Genomic DNA, 9,445 nt, shown 5'->3' on the forward strand with positions numbered 1-9,445 from the left:
CTAAACCCGTCTGCACAGCAGCAAGCAGATTCTCACATTTTCTTCCCGTTTGGTAATACGTGACACAAACAAAGATGTAAATGCAATATCCCAATATCACGGCGCATTACGCTCCCACACAGTTGTACTGTATGTCAACTTTATATTATCATATCTTCGTGAAAATGTGGTCCATCAACATAAAACCCGGGCAGAGAGATTCAGGGCCAGCACTTTGGACAGGAGTTCAAGAAGAACGTGACCTACGTTGTCTTATGAATTGAGTACGTGAGGACCCCTATTGAATCAAGCCGAAAGGCTTCTTTGGGTTTTTCATCCTTTTTAGTTGACCTTGTGTTTTGAACTGTACTTCCATGTTCTTTTCTCTCTGCAAACTTCTAAATAAAGTATTCAATCAATCAAAAACATCTTTACGAGATGACGTCTCAGATCATACAATCTCTATGTGCCGACGCGTGGAGCAACTCTGTAGAGTTATAAAAACAAATCAAAACTCAACTGGAATTTAAAACAATAAGTCCCAAACGAAATAAAAGTAAATCCTAATGAAAAATGCAAAACGACTAGTGCAATAACCTGACTTGACTGCTACAGCTGCCATGCCAACAAGCACTTTAGCGTGGATTCCTTGTTCCGTTCCCCGCCGCCAAAAGGCACTCAGGCAGTGGGAGTACGGGTCAAGAAGGCTGGCAGTGTTCCCGAAAACAAACACTTGACTGTCTTCTGGGTAGCGCTTCTCCAGATAAGCCGCTATATCGTTGCCTTCATCTCTTTCACAGCTGCTGTCTTACTCGGCAGGCTCTCTGAGACGAGACAGGAGTAGTACGCGCCTCAGCCGGAGGACAGCTGATGCTGTCTGGGCGTTTTCGGTGGAGAATGCCTCCGTACAATTTACAATTTAGGCATTTAAACAGACGCTCTTTATCCAGAGCGACTTACAATAAGCAAGGTAAACACATACATCAAATACAGAGAGACAATGTGGTGCCTCAGTAATCTAGGATCATAGGTAAACTAAGAACCTAGCATCAGTGTAAACGGTATAATATCATAAAATGTATAAACTATACAAACTATAGGATGCCAGGTCAACAAATGCACCTGCCATCTGTCTAAATAACATGCCATCTAAATGCCATTTTAACGTTTGCATCAAGTGCTACGGGCTAAGGTGGAGTGTGAGGAGGTGAATCCATTCGCTCATACTCAGCCAGTAGTTGACAAAGTACTTAACCAATATTACTCAACTACACGTGATTCTTTTTTTTTTACCTAAGTGCAGTACGCAAGTAAATGTACTTCATTCTTCGTTAAATGTACTTCATACTTCATTACTGTCCACCGCTGTACTCAACTTTTCTTTGCGATGCTTGACGCTGCAGCGCCCAACATATCATATCGGGTGCTGTGGTATTCTCTCTTCTTTCACATTGATTGTGTTTACACACCCAGTCATTTCTGCTTCTCTTGAGTGAGTGAGAGAGTGAGTGAGTCTGTCCTTGTGTCGCCTGTATAGAACCGCCTGACTGGCCATGCGCATTGCCAGGAACCTGAGAGGTTCTTTCTTTCTTAAATGTCTTTCTTTCTTCTCTGTGACTAATATTTTTCTTTTCTCTCTCTCTCTCTCTCTGATTTGTTTCTATAATGTTATCCCCAGTACTGCTCCCAGTATTCACCCTGCTCTGCTGTGGTCTCCCCCTCATTTCCCCCCAAACCTGTTATCTGAAACCTCATTCTCCCCACAGAGTGTGTGTGTGTGTGTGTGTGTGTGTGTGTGTGTGTGTGTGTGTGTGTGTGTGTGTGTGTGTGTGTGTGTGTGTGTGTGTGTGTGTGTGTGTGTGTGTGTGTGTGTGTGTGTGTGTGTGTGTGTGTGTGTGTGTGTGTGTGTGTGTGTGTGTGTGTGTGTGTGTGTGTGTGTGTGTGTGTGTGTGTGTGCGCGCACGCGCGTGTGTGCGTGCGGCCGTTTAAAAAGGAACAATGTCCAAACCTGGAGGCATCACTCCTCGGTGATTGAAACCTTCATGAATTATTCATAGGTGTCACAGCCCCTGTCAGGCTCCCAGGCTCACAATCTACACTCACAATGATTCTTAGTGTGTGTGTGTGCGCGTGCACATGTGTATGTATGAGGTGCGCACGCAGGTGTGCGTGTGAGATATAGAGATGGAGACATAGAGAGAGAAAGAGAGAGAACAGGCTGTTTAAAAATGCTGCAGTGTCGCACGTAGAGAATAAAAGATCTATATGCAGATTATATTCTAATATCTCCCAGTATCATTTTTGTTTCCTAACCATAATTACTGGAAGTGTTATAGATATCGTTGCTGTCGGGTGGAAACCTTGTACTGTATGTCCAGAACAGTTACTTTTCAGTAAATGGAAAACCAAACCTGTGCTCCAATGGATCCTATGTAGTTAAGTCACATAATGTTTCATTGGTTTCAATAATGTTTCTTACACCCATTTAGACCTGTTGTAACCTATACGTTGTTATACCTTTCAATCCGGGAGCCACCTCTGTGTCTCATTAGTTGTTGCTATACATACAGTATAGCAACATCTTTTTTCTTTTTTTTTTTGTAAGAATTTGAACGTTTTCAGAAAACTTAGGTTAGGTTTTAGAAGGCGTTTTTAGAATCGTCCTCAGGTCTAAATGTTTTTTTTTTTAAAGCGGGGGAAAAAGCTGATCTACAAGCTCACCACGCATCGCATCGGGTATTTTCAATAACTTAACTAAACTAAACAAATTAAAACTAACCTCTCTAGACCAGGGGTCTTCAATGTTTTTCAAGCCAAGGACCCCCTAGTTGACAGAGAGATGAAGCAGGGAACCCCACTAATTGTAAAGAATTGTGTTGCAGATTCAACCTTTTCATAGATTTCATAGATAACAATAATGTGTATTTTAAGACATTTAACCACTTAAACCCTCAGTACTTAGAAAACGTGTACTTGGTCCGTTCTTTTTTCCTTCTACACCACGTATCACGGAAAATAGCCGATCTACGAGCTTGTAGATCGGCTATTTTCGGCTAATGTTCCCCTCAGAATAGGGATGCTAGAGTTCAAGTGGTTAATGTAAGAAAAGAAAGAAAAAAGGTCCTATTTTTTCCATAACATATTTATATAATAACAATGCATGATGAGGGTACAAGTGGTTAAAGTGTTCTTGTGATCCCGTGGTCTCCGTAGCAGTTGGACGAGATGTGGCGTGACCTGCGCTGGATCACAGACGCCCTGCAGTGTGCCCGCTACAAGCAGCCCCGCGGCGGGGTCCCCATCACCTGCCTGCTGGACGTCACCGCCTCGGAGCCGGACCCCCCCGCGACGACGGGATCCCACAAGACCGACTCCACCTCCTCCAACATGGAGTACCTGCCCACGCCCTCGCCCTCGCCGCCCGAGCTGCGGCGAAGGAAGATCATCATGGGAGGTGAGTAGGAACCACACACACAGACACACTCACTCACACACACACACAGTCACACACACACACGCACACACAGACGTATACCTTTAAATTTTTCTTTTAATAGAGTAGACATTTATGTTACGAATTAACTATACAAAATAGTGAAAATAGCTGTCACATTGTGGCGTGAGCTTGTAGATGCTGTTTTCACTATTATTATTATTATATTTTTTTGGGGGGGGGGGTTATAATAATAATAGTAATTGAACACAAAAAACATGCCAAGGTTAATGTGGTTAATAAATAATCGTGGAATGGTGATACATTTACTTTTCCAAATTCAGTTATTTTGAGCTTTCCTATTAATAATGGTGTGTGTGTGTGTGTGTGTGTGTGTGTGTGTGTGTGTGTGTGTGTGTGTGTGTGTGTGTGTGTGTGTGTGTGTGTGTGTGTGTGTGTGTGTGTGTGTGTGTGTGTGTGTGTGTGTGTGTGTGTGCGTGCGTGCGTGCGTGCGGTCAGACTCTCTGCTGGGGTCGGATGAGGACGGCTCGTCGGAGGTGTTCCTGCCAACGGACAGCGACTATGACTCCTGTGACGCTCTGAGCCCCCGCGACCTTGACCTCCTCTACTCGCCGCCGCAGGGCCTTTCCCAGCAGGCCTTGCACTCGCTGGGCGGCAGCGCCCCGGACGTCCTCCAGATACACGAGCAGTTCAGGTATAGCTCATCCACACACACACACACACACACACACACACACACACACACACACACACACACACACACACACACACACACACACACACACACACACACACACACACACACTAGAGAAGTTTCTGACCGTATAGCCCTACTCTGAGACACAGACCGAGCAGACAGAACATTTCTGTCTATGTGGTGCCGTCTGATGAAGAGTATTAGTGAGGACCAATTATATGGAGATAGGTTGAAAATGGGTGAAGTGGTCCTTTAAGGTGCATTCACATAAGATAATATGAATAGTATAAGCAACATAATTCAATATGAACCACTTAAAGCTGCGCTCCGTACAGTAACTGTAACTGTCTTGTCCTGCCTGAGATTCAAAGTGCTGACATTTTTACCACTGAGCCAATAGAGCAGCTGTTGGTGCTATCATCTGTGTTTCAACAAAAACCTTTCTGTAGAGTAAAAATCACACCCTGTGTCAAGTGGGCGGTGTCTTGCTAGCTAATCACAATACTGAATGGAGTCAACCAATCATGTACAAAAAATAAATACATTTATTGAAACACTCTTTATGATGGAAGAAACCATAACTTAAAAAAAACAAATTTATTGTTTTTTTTAAGTTATGGTTTCTTATATAGGGCTATGCACATGTGTCATGTGACACTGGCCAATCACAGTCCTGAATAGACTGTGATTGGCCAATCACGGTGCAGGGTTAGGCGGGGTACATTTTTGGCCAATCACAGCGCAGGATTTGTTGTACAAATATCCAAACCTCACTTATAGGGGCGGTTTCACCGCCCAAAAAAACAGGATAGGGCCTAGTATAGACCCCTGGGGGGACTCCGTTCAAACTCAGTATAAAGGGGTCTCAGTGGGTTTGACTGACGACGGTGTCTTTCCTCTCCCTCAGGTACAGCGTCTGCTCGTCCAGCGACCTCCCCCTCACCCCCTCCCCCACGGCCAAGGAGCCCCACTCCCCGTACTTCCTCCGGGGGGCGCCCCTCTCCCCCTCCCCCTCCCCGCTCCCCCGCTCTCCCTCCTTCTCCGGCGGCAAGGACCCGCCCCTGCCCCCGCCTCCTCTCTCCCCCTCCTCCTCTCTCCTGAAGACGCTCCCTCTCTCCCTCCCGCTCTCGCTGCCTCTCTCGCCCGTCCTGTCCGACGCCACCCGCAACCTGGAGGGCCTCTCGCTCTCCAAGGAGCCGGCCCCGCCCAGAGACCCCCAGAGGGGAGGGGGGCCGCCGTACCGCGCCAACCCACCCAACCCGCCCGCCAAGCGCAAGCTCCTCTCCAGGAGCCACCACGGGGGCGGCGGCGGGGGCCAGTACTTCAGCGGGCCCCAGCGCTGGCTCCGGAGCCACAGCGGCGAGAGCAACGCGGCGGGCTCCTCCCTGTCCGAGGGCGTGTACACGCGGCAGAGGGACGCCGACTCGGACCCGCCCCCCCTCTCCCCTCAGGGAATAATAACGACAAGCTCCACCTACTCCTCGCCCACCACCTACGTCAGCCAGGCGTCCTGCGTGCTGGAGAGCCCGGGGCGGGGCGGGGGCGGCCGCCACCGGGAGCCCCGCCCCCACGTGCGCCGGATCTTCGTGGAGCCGTGCGCGGGGGAGCCGGAGAACGGCGGGGACGGGGACGGCGGCGGCGGCTGCGGCGGCAGCAGGGGGTGGGGCCGGAGAGAGGAGGCGGGAGAGATGGTGGAGAGGGTCCGGGCGGCGGGCGTGTCGGTGGTCGTGGCGGAGGTGGGCGACGACTCCGGAGGGGAAGGGGAGGAGCCACAACGAGCCCCTCTGCAGGACGTGGACTCGGACGACCAGACGGACGCACAGGTCTCGGAGATCCTCAGTAGTACGCTCTAGGATCGCATGGCGTTTTTTTTTGTTTCCTTCGTAACGCAGCGATCGGATCAGGACAACGATCGGACAACGCTAGCCGCCCGTTCCCGTCCCGTTCAGGCATGCCCCTCCCCCACGCCACATGTCTCACTCCTGCTCTGTAGAATGTAGACCACTGGTTCTCAAAATCCGGTCCGGGGACCGCCAGGGGTCCATCTGGAACTCGTAGAGCGTACAAATGGAACCGAAATGAACCCGTTCCATTTGTACCCTCTCTGAGTTAAATGAACACTGAGGATATTGCAGTGTACGTTGGTGTTTATTTTATGGGGTCTAATGCTGTGGTTCTCAAAGTGGGGTCTGGGGACCCCCAGGGGTCCTTGAGGGGTTTCCAGGGGGTCCCCAGCTAATCGAGTGGTAACTCTGGGAGTGTACAAATGGAACCAAATGGACCCGTTGTGGGGTCCGTGGCCCTAATGAATCATCAAACTGGGGGGTCCTTGAAATTAAGAAGGTTGTGAATCACTGAACTAAACTAAACTATAAAACCCTCAGTGCTTGTTTAACTCTGAGAGTGTACAAATGGAAGCAAATGGACCCGTCTCTGAGACCCGTAAGGGTCCGTTTGGACCGCTGTCGGTCCCCGGACCCGATGTTTGAGAAACAAGTGATGTAGACAAGACTGAAGTTGCTGGTTCAACTGCCTCCTGTCATCGCCATGGCAACGACTGTTAAACGATGAAAATAAATTACCGATGCAATGAAGGGGGAAAACACACAAGACACACACAAGACAAGCACTGCTTCTCCCAATACGTTTGCACACAGAACTTGAACTTTATTTCAACACGAAAACGAATCGGCAGGAGAGGGTTTTGATGTTATGAACGGTAAATAGAGAAAGCAGCAAAAATAAAATGTAAACAAAAACTCAAACAGTGGCATTTTCTACCGAGGATCTGTCTTCTCCTCGTCAGTGCATGGATCGTGATAAATAATGACCTGCGTTTGACGTGAATGTATACGTTTTAATCGTCTCTTTCTCCCTGTTGACGTCCCTGCTTTCACCACTTTAAACCTTAGTCGACCGGGGTCCCCCAGGGCTCTATAACTAGGCCTGCTCCTTTTTTCCCCACCAAAATGTACACCAAATATCAAAAATATCCGAGCATGTAGTTCGGTAATTTTTTCTGAATGTTCGCCCGCCCAGTATAGGCTATAGGTGTTCATGTAGTTTGAACCTTAGCCTCCCAATTCTGGGCATGTCATAATAGGCGAGACAAATCGCGCTAAAATAGCTATTGATCTGAAAGTATTGTGAGCTTGTAGATCAGCTATTTTCGGCGAACAGGTTTTGTGTAGGTGGGAAAAAAAGGAGGGAGCCAAGGATAGAGCCCTAGGGTTCCCCGGTCAACAAAGTAAGGATTAAGTGGTTAACTTTCTTCAATTGGTTTTACTTTGGAGCTGCTTGAGTGCCCCCTCTCCCTCTCCTAAAGAAGCATGAACACTTGACTTTATTACTCTATAAAAAAATTACAAGAAGACCACTAGAAACATTGACAAAAACAGAAAAGACATTGACATGGAAACATGAAAGAAACAGAAAGAAAGACGGGGCATTTGTTTTCAAAAAAGCTGCAATCGGCATCTTTTCCTCTCAGCTGTATATTATGGAAATATTTTTTTAATTTTCCGTTTTAAAGATGTGCTATTTTACATTGAATGTCCATGGATGATTATTATTATTATTAATATTTTTGTCTCGTACCGAAGTTGACGTTATTTTGTCGGCATGAACTCGAGTTTGTACCTTTTTTGTTGTCGTTTTTTGGACTGAAGCTTTTCGTGTCCGTCTGTGCCTCTTACTATCTACAGCATGATGATGTCACAAAGGTCATGGGTCAGAGGTCATGGGGGAGGTCAGAATTTTAGGTCCTTACACACTGGGGGCCATTTTTTTTCGTGGACTACATTTTCCGTTGTTTGTGTCATGAGAATATCCACACAGAACATGAACATTATGTGGTGAAAAAGCAGTGGTGGAAAAAGTACTCAAATGTTTTACTTAAGTAAAAGTATCAATACTGCAATGTAGAAGTACTTACAAGTAAAAGTCCGGAATACAAAATTTACTTCAGTAAAAGTACAAAAGTATTGATATCAAAATGAACAAGTAAAAGTACTAAAATGTTTGAAAATAGCAGATCTACAAGCTCACAACGTGTCGTGATGTGAGCTTGTAGATCTGCTATTTTCAAATAGTCTAGGTATAAAATAAGGCTTAAGGCTGGTTAACGTTTGTTTTATAATGTAATAATGTATACCTGCAAAGTAACTAAAGTTTTCAAATAATTGTAATGGAGTATGCCACAGTACAATATTTGCCTCTGAGATGTAGTTGAGTAGAAAAAAGTAAAAGTACAGAAAAATGGAAATGCTTCAGTAAAGTAAAAATACCTCAACATTTTACTTAAGTACAGTACTTAAGTAAATGTACTTAGTTACTTTCCGCCACTGTGAAAAAGTAAATGATGCTGATTTCAATTGCGAATAAAGGCATCAACCATATCATTGGTTTGCAGACTTTTTTAACCACTTTAAACCTCAATACGTTGTTGAGTGGAGTCCCTCAGGACTTTTCTGTTTTCGCCCTACATTAAGTAGCTGAAAATAGCCGACCTATGCGTTGTGAGCTTGTAGATCTGTTATTTTCTGCAAAACTTTTCCCGGATGGCTGGGGTTTAAAGTTGTTCATTTCAAGGACCCCCATGACTCAGAGAATGTACACATTCCTTATTTTTTTTGCGCACTCTCAGAGTTTTCGGACATTTGGAGCCCCCTCGCGTAACCAGTGGTTCTCTACTTTGAGAACCACTGAAGTATATGAATAGTTTTGACGCAAACATTTCGTATTGTTTATTTGTCCCCGGTGTGAAAGGCCTTCAGAATAAAACGACATGCACTGCACTTTGCCTCTTGGACTGACAGTGTCGTGGAACTTTGACAGTGCTTTTGTGGCGTGTTCTGTTTTGTGGTTTTTTTTTTAAGGTTCCTGTAGCGTTCTTCTCTGTTGGTTTCCTCTTCTCGTCCCTAATGTTACTCAAATTTGTTTTCAAACTTTTGGCAACTGATTTTTGTTTCTGGGGTTGTCTGTTTTCACCACAAACTGCACTTGGAGCATAAATGGATAGCGATGTTGTTTTTCCTTCCGTGACACGGGAAGAAGGCCTTGAGTTCAGGGGCCCTGAGGATATTGTAAGTGGGTCCCCAAATAATTGGCAAAATACTAAGATTTTAACGATCACATTAATATTTGAAATGTAAAAAGAAAGAAAACGGTTTTCATTGTGATCCAAGCCCGGAACACAATCTATTTGATCATTCAAATAAACTCTTGAGAATGCATGCGGCCCAAGGCGAAGGCCTTCGAGATTTTTCAGGTGGGCCCTGTTCCAGAAAGAAATGTGCCTCACGAGCCTCAAGGCC

The 9,445-nt window shown here is 46.0% G+C and overlaps 1 protein-coding gene across 3 annotated transcripts in view; it reads left to right on the forward strand.

Annotated features, from left to right (window-relative positions):
* ankfn1a (ankyrin repeat and fibronectin type III domain containing 1a) overlaps positions 1–8,132 on the forward strand; it is a 235,871-nt gene extending 227,739 nt beyond the window's left edge. For all 3 annotated transcript variants that reach the window (XM_080454570.1, XM_080454571.1, XM_080454572.1), the window contains exons 23-25: positions 3,193–3,433; positions 3,932–4,127; positions 5,038–8,132. In XM_080454570.1, the coding sequence (XP_080310696.1) occupies positions 3,193–3,433; positions 3,932–4,127; positions 5,038–5,983 (1,383 nt within the window). In that variant the 3' untranslated portion in view covers positions 5,984–8,132. The remainder of the gene's footprint in view (positions 1–3,192; positions 3,434–3,931; positions 4,128–5,037) is intronic.
* The last annotated feature ends 1,313 nt before the right edge of the window (positions 8,133–9,445 follow it).

The sequence above is a fragment of the Gymnoscopelus braueri genome, assembly GCF_963280865.1.
Source record: "Gymnoscopelus braueri genome assembly, chromosome: 17".
NCBI lineage: Eukaryota > Metazoa > Chordata > Actinopteri > Myctophiformes > Myctophidae > Gymnoscopelus > Gymnoscopelus braueri.